This window comes from Pararge aegeria, chromosome 13, assembly GCF_905163445.1.
Source record: "Pararge aegeria chromosome 13, ilParAegt1.1, whole genome shotgun sequence".
Lineage (NCBI taxonomy): Eukaryota > Metazoa > Arthropoda > Insecta > Lepidoptera > Nymphalidae > Pararge > Pararge aegeria.
Window position 1 is genome coordinate 15141713 of NC_053192.1, and position 16894 is coordinate 15158606.

Below are 16894 nucleotides of genomic sequence, written 5' to 3' on the forward strand. Positions count from 1 at the left end.
GGGGCTTAGATAGATAAGGCTTAATTTTGATAATATATCATGGATTTCCGCAAAGTAACACCTGCTTCTATCCAATATTTAAACATCAATGTCTTTGAAAATTATTTTATATAGTCCTATGCACAACATAGTGTCCACTGCTTTCTTTTTAAATTCTAGTGCTGGGCGGAAGTTAAATCCCTCGATTATATCCTGTGACAAGAGATATAATTACCGTGTCCACCTGCTGGAACATGGAATATTAGAAGTTTAACCACGTTTATTAATGCACATATATTATTTGGATATTATTTCAATTTGTGCGCCAGTGATCTGAGAGTTGATCAAGCTGTGGGAGAAGATAAACTTTTAACCTTTCCCCGGGGATATAATTGTCTCTTACCCATGCTAGCCGTGCTGGGATAATAGCAATCTCTTTTCTGCCTTGTTACTCTTAGGATTATTTTGAAATAAATTTATTAACATAACATAAAAAATGTATTCAAATTGTTTGTACTTACATGATAAAACAATGCTTTATTTAATTAATTTCTTTGCTATAATGTTGCAAGCTAAATGCTCCGGTGCCACTCCTACAAGGCTGTCCTAACATCAAACAACTTGACGCCGATCTTATATAGTCCTTCTTCGAGTTTAGTACCGCTTCCTTCAAGAATATAAGCGAAGATTCAAAAGACATTTGCTGTAACGGAGACGTTGATGCCTCCATACCTTTTCTGCTCATAGGCTCAAAAATTCCATTATATGTCATATAATCTGCTACCAATGTCAAATGTCTCGGGTCCACGGTAATACCATACACATTAAATACATTCTGTATTTCCTTTATAATAACTTTATTTGCTGCTTCTATTCCATAAGTATTTGCGATTGCGTGTATGTCGTTACTGTAGAGTTTATTCAAATCTAGTAAATTACTGTATTTTGACATCTGCACTATATTAATCCCCTCTGTCTTAAGATAAAGCACATCTTTCTCCTTATTTGTGATAGCTCGCTTTATATTTTTGATCTCATAAATGATTGATCTAATCGCAGCGTCGCGTAGAGCTTGCGTGAGATCTACCCTCAGAAATGAGACAGGAAACAGTACAGTTAATTCACACCATCTATGGAGTTTCGTGTCAAATGTATAATTTGTGGCACTGCTTAGGTTTTCGATGACTTCGGTCATGGTTTTGTTTGCTTTGTCACTGATTTCATCTTCTGTTATTTCGACAACATCGTCGTTTTCTTTCGCCATTTGTTCGTCTGGTTCCGCTTCGTCGTCTGATTTTTCCTCTTCATCGGATTCCGGATCTTCATACTCTTGTTCCTCGGAATGTTTTTTACGCGTTTTCAACTGAAATTTTAAAGTTTTCCTCTCAATTAAATGTAACAGTTATACTGCTAATATTAAAATAAAGATCATGAAATTACTATTTACCATAATTAGTGAATTTATTTTATAAATGGTTATGGTTAATTTAATTTTATTAATGGTAGAATTAATCTGACCTCAACAAGAAGGCTTGGTAGTATACTAAATATAAGAAATACTTAACGCTGATTAAATAAATAGAGAAAGAACTGGATCTCGTCACGAAGATATCTAGTACTAACATCTATAGATAGCCTCTGAAGGTAAAAAAAAGAACGGACTACGCAGCTTCACGCAGCACATTTACTGTGATAAGCGTGATTTCTCTTGTCCCCTAGATAAGGTAACTTACATCGGTATTATCATCGTCGTCATTGGAGCCTTCGTCATCTGAACTGTCGACATCAGGATCAGCTGTAGCACGGGTTTGCGCTTCAGGAGCGATGTCCTCATCCCCTTCATCGTCAGAAGCTGCACGACGTTTCTTCTCCTTTTCCGCCGCCCATAAAACACCACAAGTAGCTTTAGCCTGTCTTCGGATAACGGCAAACATTTCAGGGAAGAATTTTTTTTGCATGTGCTTGATTATTTGTGGAGCCTTTACTGCATACTGAGTTTTATACTGCGAGTAAGGCAAAAACGAGAAACGCATAGTAGCCTTCAACTGTCTCTCTGGATTAGTCACAATTTCGCATTGCACATCAATCTTTTCTAATACATCAGCTACTGTAACTCTGTTCATTTTCTGTCTCAATTTTTCTGCTTTTTTATTTAAATCTGGTAAATTCGGAAGAAACGGTATATCCATGTTTGGTGTCTTTAATTTTGCTGATGCCGTCATTAGGATTTCTCTTAAACGAGGTATACCCAAAGTGACGTTCATGTCACCTCTACCAGCGAAATGGAATGTGTTCAGTGTCATCTGAGTAGAAGGCTCGCCTATTGACTGAGCAGCTAACAGTCCAACGGGTTCACCTGGTGCTGCTAAGGAAGCTAAATACTTCGCATTCATTACTTCAACAAACTTATCCTTATCAGTACATTCACTGTGTGTGGTTTGTTGACGATTTTTTAAGTAATCTTGAACAAAGCCATCTAGTTGCTCATTGATTGTCCCAAACTTGTATTCGGGCGAGTTTTTGCAAGGAATCGGATCAGGACATTGCTTCCTAACGTACTGCTGCTTTTCCTCTTCGCCTAAAGAGCGCCACAAATTTTCTAACTCCCAGTAAAATGGATCACGAGTTTGATCAGTAGGCATATCATCAAGAACAATATCTCTTTTAGCTATGGTAGAGAACTGAGAAAACCCACTGGTTCTGACTTTTGCAAATGGGCTTCCATTCTTTTTCTTCCATTTCTTTAATGATTTTTGAGCTTTCATTATCGCTCTTGAGTCAGCATCTTCTTTAAGTTTCTTTATAACCGATTTTGGAATCACAGCATTTGAATTCACGTCTAGAAACCGAAACTGGTCTTGCCTAAGAAACTGACACTTCAATACATCTAACCCGTCCTCTCCATAAGCGAATTGAATAACACTACTATCAGCGTCTCGAACTGTGTGATCGTAAGCTACACTCAACCCTTCCAAGTGTTTGATCAAGCATCTTTGTAAATAACCGGAACGACTGGTTTTTACCGCAGTATCGATAAGACCTTCTCTTCCAGCCATACAATGAAAGAAAAATTCTTGAGGTTGTATTCCCGTCATGAAGCGGCCGTCTATAAAACCACCTGCTCTTGGAGAAACGTCATATGGAGGAAAACTAGGCAGAGACCGACCGGATATCATTAATGGCGGTCTTTTGCCTTCCAGTTCGATTTGGCCTAATAAACATGAGATCTGCATAGTATTGACAGTAGAACCCTTAGCTCCAGATTGTACCATGAGTTGTAAATTGTTTGAAGGAAACTTTTCTAATAAACCTTTGGAAAGACAAACTGTGTTAATATCGTTAGTGTAGGAATCTAGCATATTTTTATATTGTCTGTCTAAGTTTGCTCTGAATTTCTGATCTTTAATTAACATTTCTCCTATAGTGTCTTTAAGTTTATTGTCATCGATGTCTGCTGGCACTTCAGTAGCTTTGACTGCAGCAACTCTCCCGGCTTGTCGAACTAAATAAATAACCTCATCACGTTTTTTATTAGCCTCTTCAACAACCAAAATATCCTTGACGCCAAGAGTGAATCCAAACCATTGTAAGTAGAAGGTAAAGACCTTTGAAAATGAACTCAAAAGTGCAGCTGAGCTGTCTCCACCATATAACTCATACATGCAGTGAACCAAACCATATGGTGTTGCTCCATAATGAGTTTTATCTAGCACTCCACACAAAAGTTCTCCTTTCCTTATAATAACTTCTGCCTCTGTCATTGAATTTGGATTTGTAAATTCTGTGCCTCCACCTTCCCATGATCTTGGTGGGTCTTTTTGCCATGCCTTTGCACTAATCTTTGCCTTGCCTTCCAATGAAAGATATGTCTTACCTTTGGGTATGGTATTGATTATTATAGTAGACAGCACTTGCTTGCCAGACCAAAGTGTGTATGGTTTTAATATTGTTGGGGGAAGTAATTTAATTTCACCTCTATGATTTGACAATGCTTGGAAAACTAACTGTTGGTAGTCAGATTTCGAAAAAAAGGTGCCTCTTAGTGACATTCTCACACCAGAAATAACATGATCTTGAATTAAACCACTAAGTGGAGTGCCGTCTTTAGGCACTAGATATTGTTTTGTTACAGACATGATATTATATGCTTCACTTCTCGCAATTTCATTTTGGGGAAAATGAGCATTCATTTCATCGCCATCAAAATCTGCATTATAAGATTTACAGTTGGCATAATGTAACCGAAGAGTTTTTTCCCCTTTAAGTATTCTTGCTCTGTGGGCCATCATACTAGGTTTGTGCAGTGAAGGCTGACGGTTCAATATCAGTACGTCACCATTAATCAGGTGGCGGTGTACAATTTTTAGGCCTGAATTTTTAAATTCATCAGGTGTGAGCAGTTTCTTTGCTAATGACTTCCTTTTTTGAAGTGAATCTGGAGGAATTCTGATTATTCTTCCATTCCTGACTTCTAATTTTTCAGCACCTGGATGCTTGTTAGGTCCATTTATTACCATTTTCCTCAATTCATCTACATTCCATTCTGTAACAGGAATTGGGTAGGTTAGTTTGGTAGCAAATGCATCAGGGATGCCTATTTCATCAATGTCTACATTGGGATCTGGTGTTATAACTGATCTGGCAGCAAAATTTACTCTTTTGCCCATCATATTCATTCTTATAACACCAGTTTTCTTTTCAAGAATCTGTTTTAATCCCTGACTATCTTGAGTTTGGCCATCACTGCTCAGTATTTGATTTATTTGTTTCTGTAAATCTTGCCATACCGAATGCAACTTTTCTGGAGGAGATTTACCCATAACACTCTCATATGCTTGTCTAGGGTGTTGATCAAGACTGTCAATAGCCTTTTGTTGGTCAGGTGACATTAAAACTTGTAGTACAGCTCTTGCACTATAGGCAGCATTCATTATATTTTTATAAACATGAGTTTGTGGATGTTCAACTAATTCTCCTTGTAAAATATTACAAGGTCTTACACAAGGTGGTAGCACTGGAACAATCTGCATGAAAAATAAATCGGTAACTGGCTTTATTTTTGCATATTTTAGCACTGGGAGGCAGTGGGTTAGAATATCTTTATCATTTTCTTCTATTGCGTTGCAGAAACGTTTGAGATCATCGGGCATTAAGATTTTAATGCCTTTTCCTTTTTCACCTCCACTGTCTGCACTGATGTTATACATAATCTTGTTATCAGATGTTGTAACTTTAATAAGCTTGCTTTTACAATAGAGACAAGATTTAGATACATTAATTGCTTTAAAAAAATTATTGATGATTTTGGTCCTCAACTTATCTGTATTTTTATTCTGAAACTTCTCATTGATGCTATCACTTTTATTTAAAAGCTTTTGACATTTCCTGATCACTTTATTAGGTTTTTCTGGTGATGTTTGACTTTTGTAGTCTTTAATATCACCTATAAAGCTTCCCAAGTCTAATGCTGCTGTTATATGACCAGCATCAAGTAGTTCAAGTTGCAGTTTTAATATGAACTTCATTCTATCATCCATTTGTATTTTGAAGCATTTCAAGCATGTTATTCTGAATAGAGTGTAAATATTCTTGATGAATAAGGGATTCACAACAACAACTGGAAGTTCGATATGACCGAAATGTCCAGGGCAGTGTAAAAGTGCGTTAGAGCAGGTGGTACAGAAGTCGTTACGATCTCTTATGGGTCCTAATGCAGGATCGTAGAGGCCTCCCTTTGTAGGGTTGCCCATGGAATCGAAAGAAACGGTGTTTGTAATTTTTGCCACACTAAGTTTTCTCATGTCCTGATCACTAAACATAAGGAACTGTATAGAGTCGGGGTCGATAGACGTCAACCCTGTTAGGGCTGACGAAAATCTCGAGCTAACATCCATTGTAGATAACCTATGGATGAAGAATTCCAACATTAATACATAACCTCTCAATGAATATATTTCAAAAGAAAACTAAACAATAAAAATTGATATTACTTACAAGTAAAAGTTGCAGTGATTGATTTCTTAAATATATCAGACAAATTCAAACATCTTTAAACAATTTAACGATTTCTTTTCTGATTTCCTAACTTAAAAATAGGTTACTTTTATGTTGATTTGACATTAGTGATAACATGAACTTCTAAACAAAGATCACATGGATTGAATACCTTTAATCGTTTAGTGGTGTAACTAGTACAAACTATCTTTACCGATTTCTTGAAATGTCAAATGCCTGCGAGACGCTTATATGAATTAGGATTAGTTTTTGACAAATATATTTGATATTGTTCAAAAGCTTTTTTGCTTGATTAATGTAAGTTACGTTTGCGATCGCTATCGTTTCATTTGAGATAAGAATATATCTCAAATTTATTGAATAATTGGTAGAAAAATAAGATTACATAATAGGGCAGCATTTTTTTTAAGCAACGGCAACATAAACACAGTCAAACAAACAGCAAGATGGCGGCACAAGATGAAGTTGACGTATGTGAAAGCTGGGAGGATATGGACGAAATTGGCGTAAGTTTTATCAGTGAAAACCGATTCTAAATACACGTTTCCCTAATCCCTTACATGGTGTAGTGTATAATCGGAGTAATTGTTTCAGTTGGATCATAAGATCAAGCTGATGTCCAGTGTACCGCCAGTGACAACTCTGAAAGGTTGCAAGGTTACGAACGTAATTGTAGAAGAGAGCGCGTGTATTGGGTCCCAGTGCGTGATGCCTGAGCCAGCTATTCGAATACTAAAACGCCCTAGCTCTTTAGCTAGTGGGCAGCTAAACGGGGAAAACCGAGCGCGGCCTGTAAAGACTCTTGAACAAAGACAGAAGGAATATGAAGAAGCGCGGCTGCGGATTCTCGGCGAAGCTCGAAGCCCAGAAGACGTTATCGATGACAAGTAAGTGTTTCTATATCTGGTAAATATATATCAGTAAGTTTTGGGTCCAATCTAAACTAATAACTGCTAAAGACAGACGGTATTATTGAGATATAAGAAGTCGTAGGACATAAGATCTTATCAGATTAACGATGTTTAGGCCTAGGGAATCCTTAACAAATGTCTGTGATTTTGTACACAGTTCAATAAACACATATCCATCTAATAAATAAATAAATATCTTTTATATTAAAGAGTCATTAAAAAAGAATTCAATCAATAAGATTCTTGCTTGAAGGCTTATATACTTGAATAAGTAACCACTAATGAGCTTTAACAGGCTAGCTCTTTATAAATAAGTAATATTTAATGATATAATATGAGGTTTATGATTTATGCACTTATGGCAGAATTTTGAAATTCTAACTGATTGTTTGGCACACTTGGAATATAAATACTATATTTCCAGTATTTTCTTACTCTTTTTCTATATTTTTAATTCTCTATTGCAGCCTCAGTCGGTTACAAGACAAGTTACAAGCAAACAATCTCAATGAAAATCAGAGTACAGCCAAAACGAAAAATTGTAATGAAAATAATAACAAAAGCAAAGAGAGAAAGGTTCTCTCGAGGCTACCACCAGGGGCGACTCCTGCTGGTATCTTCCCTTCTCCACCACCTCCAGGGGTTCTCGTTATACGGACACCTAGAGGACCAGATGGCACCAAAGGCTTTTTAAGGAGGTAGCATTATGTGATATTATACTTGTTATTATAGTCCATCCAATGTTTTCATCATGATTATAATGAAGGATAATTTTCTTGGGGAGGTATGAAGTTATGAAGGGATTTTATTTCACAATTTCTTGATATTCTATAATGAATTAACATATTTTAGCCAACAGGTTCACCTGTGATATATGTGTGTCAATATTGAGACCTCACAAAGTTGTTTCCATCAGTACAGTTGTATTTGTGTGGCAAACAGCACGGGTCTGCTCCCACAGTGTATGCGTATCATACATACATACATATCATAGTCCACCTTGCTGGCCCAATGCGGGATGTATTAGACTTTATTATGGCATGTGCAGGAAATTTTAATGGCTAGGTGTAATGGTAACATTAATTTCATTTTATAATAAAGATAATTCCATTGATAATGAAATCATATATTTGAGTGAGTTCTTTATACTCTTGGCAAATTTATACGACAAACTTCTTTCTCATTAACGAAGCCTACTTATTGCAGAAAAAATCCGTAGGAACCCTTTGTGAGTCATTTTTAAGCTTGCAATTTTGTCCCATTATTTATAAACCAACATCAAGCTAAAAACATGTTTCTTGGATCAATGTATGCTTAAGACTTAACTTGATAACTTGTTCTTAGCTCAATAGCGGTTTATTTATCCAGGCCTTCACTGTTATTTGATATGCTAGTAGGTGCAAATGGGCTGAAGTATGTACTGTGCACACCATTGAAGCTCTACCTATCTTAAAATATTTTTGTTGAATTTCTCAAGTTTGTATTATCACCCCGGAACTGTGCAACCTACTGGTTGAAGTTCAACCACATATTTGGTTCTCTACTATATGATATCTATTATGATATCCGGGCCCCTTTTTTATGTCGACATTTTATGAATGTTTATATCTGAAGATGTTTGAACAAAATGCTGTTTAAATTGCACACATATAAAACATGCCATGTAAGTGATACTTCTATCTCCGGAAAATGTTATATTTCCACGGGAAAAGAACTTGCGAATGGAGGAAGCCACAAGCCAATGTGATGTAAAGAGAAATTGTGAAATAAATATAAAGAACCGAGTGCTCACTTCATGGGAACAAATAAACAATTACTATATTATCTAAAAGTAATTTATAACATAACATTTAGATAGAATTAACAAATTATTATGAGGTTGAATTGATTACTCCCAATAATTGATTGCAAGGGTCTCTTGTAAGATACAGGAAAAGTATTATCATATACAAATAACTGTGATCATGTATGCAATGTTTAGAGGTGTACGAAATTAAAACTGCTCTAAAATTCGCATTCAGTCCGTATTCCGTAAATCAAGTGACAGGTTGCTATCGGGTTGTCTTCTTACAAATGCGTGCTTATTTTGTAAATGTTGTATGAATATGACTGTATCAAAGTTTGTAAATTTTTGAATTGCATATAAAAATTTCGGACCCGACAGAAAAATCAAAAAAACAATCGCGGTCTGAGCGCTTTACGACTACGAGCGACTACGCTACGGCTCTCATTGCACCAGTGCCGAAATTGTTATATGCCCTTTTTATCCCTACTAGATGGCGCTATAGTCGGTATTAGAATACCGATTGTAGTGCCATCTAGTAGAGAACATTGCAATTTCGATCTACTTTCCAAAGGTCATAGTACAATAATACACTTTTGAAACAAGAGGTGATACATAACCTTTTTATAATTTTTACTAGTGTTTTTACCTACACTTGGAGGAAATATGAAATTTTTAAATTGCATATACAAATCTGGCAATCGCGACCTGAACTCTTAACGACTAAGCTATGGCTCTTATACGGAAAAACACTAGAATAATAATTTTAAAATGACTCTCATCTAGCAGATATCAGAAGGGTTTCTGAATAATGGGAGCTGTTGTTATGCATTCAACTACTATGATAGTACGTGCTTGATTCGTCCAGTTTCTTAAAATAAAACAAGAAATTGTGAGCTCATAATAATTGATTTAGAATATCTTCTACTCAATCAACGCTTAGCTAACAAACCCGCTAAAGTCAAGTTTATTACCGAAGTTTGCAGGATACACAAAAACACTATCTATATTTTAAAAATCAAAGAGTTATTAATAAACCCATCAATAATGCTAAGAATAATTATGGCAGGTTTGTTATCTGATTCTTTGGATAAAATAATAAGAGAACTGTTTATTGGATCTCCTAAAAACTATTCTTATTTGACTTTTTATACTTGTACATATATTCGCGGTATTTTTAGCTAAGGAACGAAATTAAAAACAGGACAAATCGGTTTATACACAGATCCTTAACTAAATTGACTATAGTAATCCCATTGATAATGGCATTACGTTTAGATGTGTCAATTTAATTCATAATTTTGGGATTTGTTTATAAGCGATTTTCCATCAGCATAATTTGGGAACGCTGTTACATTTGGGCCAGGTTTGTTTTGCTACCTATGTGGCCAATAATCAGTTAACAGTTAATTGGATATGAGATTTTTTTCATTTTAGGCATGTTCAGAAAACTCAAATGATTCTAAAGCATTCGGTCAGCTCAAACCGAGACGCTACGTGGCGCGGTGATGCTTGACGAAGCACAAAATCCCGTGCTGCGTTAAGTGTCTTGCAAGTTGTATAACGACGCGACTTTACGCAGCGAGCAGAACACTTGTGTTCTTTCAAGTATCTTCGCATCGCTTCTCAGTTCTTGTATTAATCGATGAGACGTTCCGCTGGCGTAGATAGCCATTCTTCGACACGTGTCAGGGTTGCTTTCGCGCATCATGACGCGTCTCGGTGTAGACTGACCATCAGATTATTACCCATACGATGAGATTGCCATCAGATCAATTACGAATACACTGTGTTTATCAAAACTGTTTCAATTGGATTAATTAATGGTAATCAAAAATCTGCTTGAATTCTCTCACATTTCGATTTTATTCGGCCCGACGACAAGCCGCCGCTTAACAGTGGCCCGAGTGTGACTGTTTCAAATTTTTGATAATTAATTACAAATGATATCAAAACACCATACTATATTTGCCTAAAACACTCATCCAGTTTTACCTATTGCCCTAAATCAGAAATGTGCTAAATGACTTTTACGTCGTTGTATCATAACTTTTCTATAAATAGTTTTTATATGTGTATAGAATATTTTAGGCTAAGATTAATAATAATTGTACATTATTAGTTTTATATTATTACTGTTATAGGTTTGTTTGTTTAATATATTAATATTTATTTTATTTTGTTTGTGTTACGGGTGCAATCCACAAGGTATAAAAGGCATTACGGAGTCTAAAGTCGCTCGGTGTTATAGTACCTCCAATATCATTTGAGTCGTCTGTAACCTTAGTACAAGCTTTGCTTGCGTTTTCGAGGATGGAAATACTTGACCATCGTTGTAAAATAAATCTTATACTGAGTAAAGCTTAAATTTGCCTTCAATTCTTTAGCTCAGGCGTTCTCTAAAACGACTGAAATTTGATAAATTTTGCGACTCCTCGATTGCAAGCGAGCAAATGTTGTACTAAGGCACAAATGTTTGGACAAATTGGTTACAAATGTTTTTATCAGTCTATCTCCCTTACACTCCGTGGCATGGGGTATTACTTGGGGCTACTTAGATGATATGATAATAATATAGTTCCAAACTATAATAATATGACGCACTTTTCTTAAATATATAAGGGTATTGTTATAGGTCAGGGAACTGGGTTTTGCTGCCCAAGTGGCGTAAATCTGATCCTGCACCGCCATTAAATGGTGCCAGCAGCGTATTTCCGTAGATAACTCCAAATATCCTTGTCCGGTGAAAGTTAAGTGAGTTATGAACTATTGAGTCAATTAATATGGTGTTAAGGTTATCACCTAAAAGGTACAGCGCAGCTGCAAGCAATATCAGTGTTGACGTTTCAAATCTTATATTATGTGTTTAGGTTGGGCAAAGTTTTCAAACAGCGATCAATTATTTATTTATGCACTTGAGCTAAACCTCTTCTCTTGTTCTCTTGAACTAAATATGGAGCACATAATGTAAACACCCTGTGGCTATCGGACGCAATTTTGCCCCAAAGCTTTATGCAAAGATGACAACTTTACGTAGCCTGCCGATTCACCCGTAACATAATATGAACTGCTTAACGTTTTCTTTGGCATAATACAAATAAGAAATAATGAGATATTTTCTCACAAAACCTTCAAGTGACCTTTGCTGTAAGTATGTAATAGACAATTGTTTTTTTTTGTTAAATCGACCTATTTGTCGGGCTGTAGCTATCAGTAGTTTCGTTCAAGGCCAAATTTAGTATAGTTTACTTTGTTTAATGTGTCACTACAGACGAAAGATGTAGCGCACACTGCTCTGTAATTAAAATGTAATTTTTCATGAATTAGCAATCTGTGACTCCATACAAAACTGCCATGTTGACAAAGCAATCTGTCAACAGAATGCCAAGAGCGCCATCTAGTTATAATGTGAACCAACAGTTCTCCAGTTTGGTAAACAGATGGAACTTCAAATACCATAATATAAATAGTAGCTACCTTTCACGATATCGAATAAGTAAACAAAAGCAGACAATCTCACCTTGGCATCCTGGGCAGTTTTCTATTGAGACGTTTATTTTCCCAATTAAAAGTACGCGATGTATGTCTACATAGATTCTTCTAGCTTAAAACAAAACGATTGTATTTAAATACATTTTTATGTAACCTGTGTATCATCGTATTTCTAAAAAAAGAGCTTCATGTTATGAAATGGGTCTACTCAAAAAGCTGGTACTCCTTCCCTGAAGCTAAACATTGCTTCAAGACATTATTCTCTTATGTTTTACAAGTTAAAAAAACTTGTTTATATTTAGGGCCAGGAAACGGAAAGCAGAATACTTTGAATATCCTGGAGAAAACCTTAAACATTAATGCTTTCTTGTTTAATAACTCATGTCATATTACATTACGGTACATTTGCGGTAGTTTTATGGTAGTTCTGTGGTCGTTTTTGCAAACGGTAATCTTCTATAACCTTATAAATCAAAATGGTACATTATAAAGTGCGTTTTATTAGCTTGAGCCGCAGGCAACCTAAATAAAAAACTGGTAGCATTAAAAATAATGCAGTCAGTTTTTTATTGTGCCCATCTTATATGATAAAACATGTGCAAATATTTTACCATTTATGATGATCTCACTTGTAAGTAAAAGCAATTTAAAACTACCCACGGAAGCAGATAGGAAATTATAGCCGTGTAGTCTGTATAGACAGTGCGGTAATATTTTTATAGCACGGTCTGACGTAGTCTGAATGTACGCAGCAATGTTTTATAAAAATGTTTCCTTCAGGTAGGGGGAGCAACATTTGAGCACTTAAAATATTTTTGTATATAGAACATTTTATCGTGTTTGACTATCTGTATTGAATATATTTTTACATGTTTAATAAGTGACATTTAAAGGAATAAGTACATTCATGTATTCACTAAGGTTTTACTCAATAATCCTCACTAAGGGCGCTTTTAGTGTCACGCGGATTTGCTCACGCACGCGGGATTGGACCGCATGCGTAAAATTTCACGCTGCGGATCATACGCAGCATGAGTTTCAGTTTTCTACGGGCTGCGTAACGGTATAGACGTGTTCAAAAATGATCAATGTCAGAAGAATATGTGTCGCTTACATACTTTACAAACGACGAAACAAGAAGACAAGAGTACATGTTGATCCCTTTCTTGAAAATAGGCTTCTTGCTGGGGCGTTTGTTACACGCTTTGGAAAACTACAAAATAATGAACGTAAATTTAAAAATTACTTTCGAATGTCCATTCGTTCTTTTGATGAACTGTTGTGTAAAATTGAGAATAAGCTACAAAAAAGCAGTTTACGAAGGATTACAATACAACCGATTGAGAGGCTCGCTATTACATTAAGGTAAGTTTTAAATTTTAAATATTTAATTTCCTGCTATGATTTAGTGGAAAGGGATTTGAACAGGTAGGATAAACGTTTTTTGACTTCAAATTACTGTCATGTGTAAATTTACATGTGCAAAAAAAAAATTTTGTCATGTACTCTGAAATTTCATTGTTCATAATTTCATTCAATTTCATGTTGAAATTTCATTAAATAAGATTATTTCACTCATAAAATGTCGCCATTAAAGTGGAATCATTCCTACCTTTCATCACACGCTACTTATTATAATATAGATAAAAGTTATAGGTTTGCACATGACAGTAATTTAAAGTCAAAAAAAGTCCTTAATTGGTTTGGGATTGGTACGTTCAACCTACATACACAATCCTTTTTTTTATCTGATAAAGTACACATGGCCACAGATCAAGTTACCCAAAACCAGCATAAATGGAACTCGCGCCTTGCGTATTATCATACTTAGGTAACCCGTCGGAGTCCCGCTTATACTGGATTTGAGTAACTTGATCTGTGCCGTGTGTACAACCGCACTCATATGACTAAACAAACAATTAGAGAGAAACTGGAGAAAAAAAGTTAATCGTACTCATTTTAATAAAAAGAGTTTTATTCATAAATTAAAAAATCAAATTTTACATCATTCATTTCTTTGTAAATTTGTATCCTGAGCGTTGACATTACTTTCGCCTGTAGATGATGTTGTTGCTGGGGTATAAATTACGTCATAAGACGTGATATTAAACAGGCCGCTTTCAGTCGAAATAAGAGTTTCATTGTCATTCACTGCAGCAGAACTAATAGCATTGTCGTTAAGACTCGAAGTATCCTGGATATACTATTGGTTTGGTAATCTTGATTTATCGGTGACAAACTGTCAAGCTCAGTAAAACCACTAGAACTTGTTGTAGGTATGGGACTGTAGTATGCAGGTTGTGTTTGACTTTCCATTTCCATAACTATATTTAACACTTTTGTTCTGAACATTAGTTTTTGATATCTAGTGAATCTTTTTAATGAAGGCTGCAGAGACTGAAAGAAAGCCAAATCCTCACTTTCTAGCTCCAGTTGATTAGACTTTAAGCATTCTAATAACTGTGCCTCAAATTCAGATGGTGCTTGCTTTTTAGATTTTACTTGTTTTTGTTTTGATGTTGGGTGAGAACTTTCTTGACGTGAAGTATCTGGTTGCGTGGACTCATTAGGTGTTTCTAAATTACTTTGTTCAGACATTTCTTCACAGAGTGACTCTTCTCCAGCAGTTTCCGTTGTACTGTCTAAGAAAGTCAAAATGTCATAGTAAGAATATTTCTTCTTCTTCTTCTTACTCCCAGAGCCGGATGGCTGATTTTTTTCAGATATCTTGTCTTTCTGGTAAGTGTCCCTTGCTGTTCGCCAGCGTTGTTGTATTTTCTTGTCTGAAATGACAAAATATAATAAGTAAGTGGCAAAAGTACACACAGTTTCAGATCAAGTTACCCAAAACCAGTACCAATAAAATCTAACGTAGCTATAGTACTGTAGTTAAAACGAATTAAAAACTTCTAGCGCTAGCTACTTCCGTGCCCTTTCACCTTAAGGGTATTTATTTTTCTTCTGAAGTAAAATTCGAGCGGTGCATGCTGTCTTATGTCTGATGTCAGCATTATTAATATATTATGTTATCATATTATTAATATATTGTTTTTGTTTTCAGATATTTGGCAACTGGTAATACATTCACTGATCTACACTATTCCTATGTGATTGGAATTGCAACAATTAGCGAAATAGTAAGACAAGTTTGTTACATAATATGGATTGAACTAAAGTCTGAATGTATTCCACAGCTTAATGGGATCAAATGGAAAGAAATCGCAGAGGGATTTCTCACATATACAAATTTTCCTAATTGCTTGGGTGCAATTGATGGAAAACATATAAGAGTGATTCGGCCGCCGCACAGTGGATCACTATATTTTAATTATAAGAAATATTATTCTGTAGTGCTCCTCGCAATGTGTGATGCTGATTATAATTTTACATATATTAATGTCGGTACCAGTGGAAGCAACGCCGATTCAACCATCTTTAGAAGGAGTCAATTGTATACGAAACTGGAAAGTAACACGTTGGGTATCCCTGACCCGCAAGAGTTGCCTATTATTTGCCCCGAAGTAGCTTATCCATCTAGTGTAAGAGCAAAGTTGCCGTTCGTGATAGTGGGAGACGAGGCATTTGGTTTATCATCACATGTGATGCGGCCTTATGCTCGTGATAATTTACCTTACAAAAAGAAAATATTTAATTACCGTCTGTCCAGAGCTAGAAGGTACATAGAATGCACTTTTGGAATTATGTCAAATAAATTTAGAATATTTCACAGATCCATGAATGTCAAGTTAGATCTAGCACAATTAATAGTCAAGACGGCATGTGTACTTCACAATTTCATAAGGAAACGGGATGGCTACAAGGTCAGCCATACATTTGTCACAAATGGTTTTACGGGACCACTACCCAGGCAGCAGACTGAAAGTAGTAATACGTCGGCAAGTAATATCAGAGATATATTTGCAGATTACTTTATCAATGAAGGAAAAGTCTCCTGGCAACACCGATATATAATTAATTAACTAAACTCAAAAGGTTTTAGAAGGTTTTTGATGTTATTTGTGAATTAAATAATTATGCTTATATTAATAAAGTAATGATGCTTGTATAAATAAAATAATGAACCAAACACATACCCGCCTCTTTTCTTTCCTCTTCGCTCAAATTTTCGTAGTTAGGTGCCAATTCCTTCAAAATATCTCTCCATGCAGCCTCCCTCGCGTCCCTGTTTTTGTATAATTCATTGCGTTTATCCCACAAAACGGGCCGCAGATGAACTTCAATGATTACTCGTTCTGTATCGATTTTCATTTCGGTAGTACAATACGGCGCGTGCGCCCCGCTCGACTCTAAAATGGGCACTGAAGTTGTAGGCAGCGCTTACGCATGCGGATACCCCGCACCGGGGTGACGCCCCGCACAGCGCCCCGCGTCCCGCGTGCGTTTATCACGCTTTACAATAGATACCTATATGAAATTGTTCTTTGCGGATGCTACGCATGCGGTCCAATCCCGCGTGCGTGAGCAAATCCGCGTGACACTAAAAGCGCCCTAAGCAAACTAAGGGCGTGCACAAACGGGTAACTTAGTTCCCATAACAGTTTTGTCTATGGATACAGTATTATTAAGGCCATAGATATTGTGTCATAGACTTGATCGGTAGGTCTGAGCCTTTTGCTCTTAACCCATCCTGCTACCGCGTAGGTAGACTGTAACTCACTGAGAGGTAAGCTTGTCGACTAAGTAGGGAAGTCCC

The 16894-nt window shown here is 36.1% G+C and overlaps 3 protein-coding genes across 3 annotated transcripts; 1 reads left to right on the forward strand and 2 right to left on the reverse strand.

Moving 5' to 3' along the window:
- Nucleotides 1–464: 464 nt before the first annotated feature.
- LOC120628653 (DNA-directed RNA polymerase I subunit RPA1) lies at nt 465–6115 on the reverse strand. The gene is made up of 3 exons (XM_039897193.1): nt 5974–6115; nt 1713–5883; nt 465–1342 (listed from the first exon to the last, which is right to left on the reverse strand). The coding sequence occupies exons 2-3, from the start codon at nt 5871–5873 to the stop codon at nt 521–523; spliced, it is 4983 nt and encodes a 1660-aa protein (XP_039753127.1). The 5' UTR covers nt 5874–5883; nt 5974–6115; the 3' UTR covers nt 465–520.
- A 325-nt stretch (nt 6116–6440) lies between these two features.
- On the forward strand, nt 6441–10775 carry LOC120628944 (SUZ domain-containing protein 1). The gene is made up of 3 exons (XM_039897630.1): nt 6441–6500; nt 6589–6881; nt 7373–10775. The coding sequence occupies exons 1-3, from the start codon at nt 6441–6443 to the stop codon at nt 7605–7607; spliced, it is 588 nt and encodes a 195-aa protein (XP_039753564.1). The 3' UTR covers nt 7608–10775.
- Nucleotides 10776–14328: 3553 nt separating this feature from the next.
- On the reverse strand, nt 14329–16689 carry LOC120628817. The gene is made up of 2 exons (XM_039897441.1): nt 16275–16689; nt 14329–14963 (listed from the first exon to the last, which is right to left on the reverse strand). The coding sequence occupies exons 1-2, from the start codon at nt 16447–16449 to the stop codon at nt 14329–14331; spliced, it is 810 nt and encodes a 269-aa protein (XP_039753375.1). The 5' UTR covers nt 16450–16689.
- Between the last annotated feature and the right edge of the window lie 205 nt (nt 16690–16894).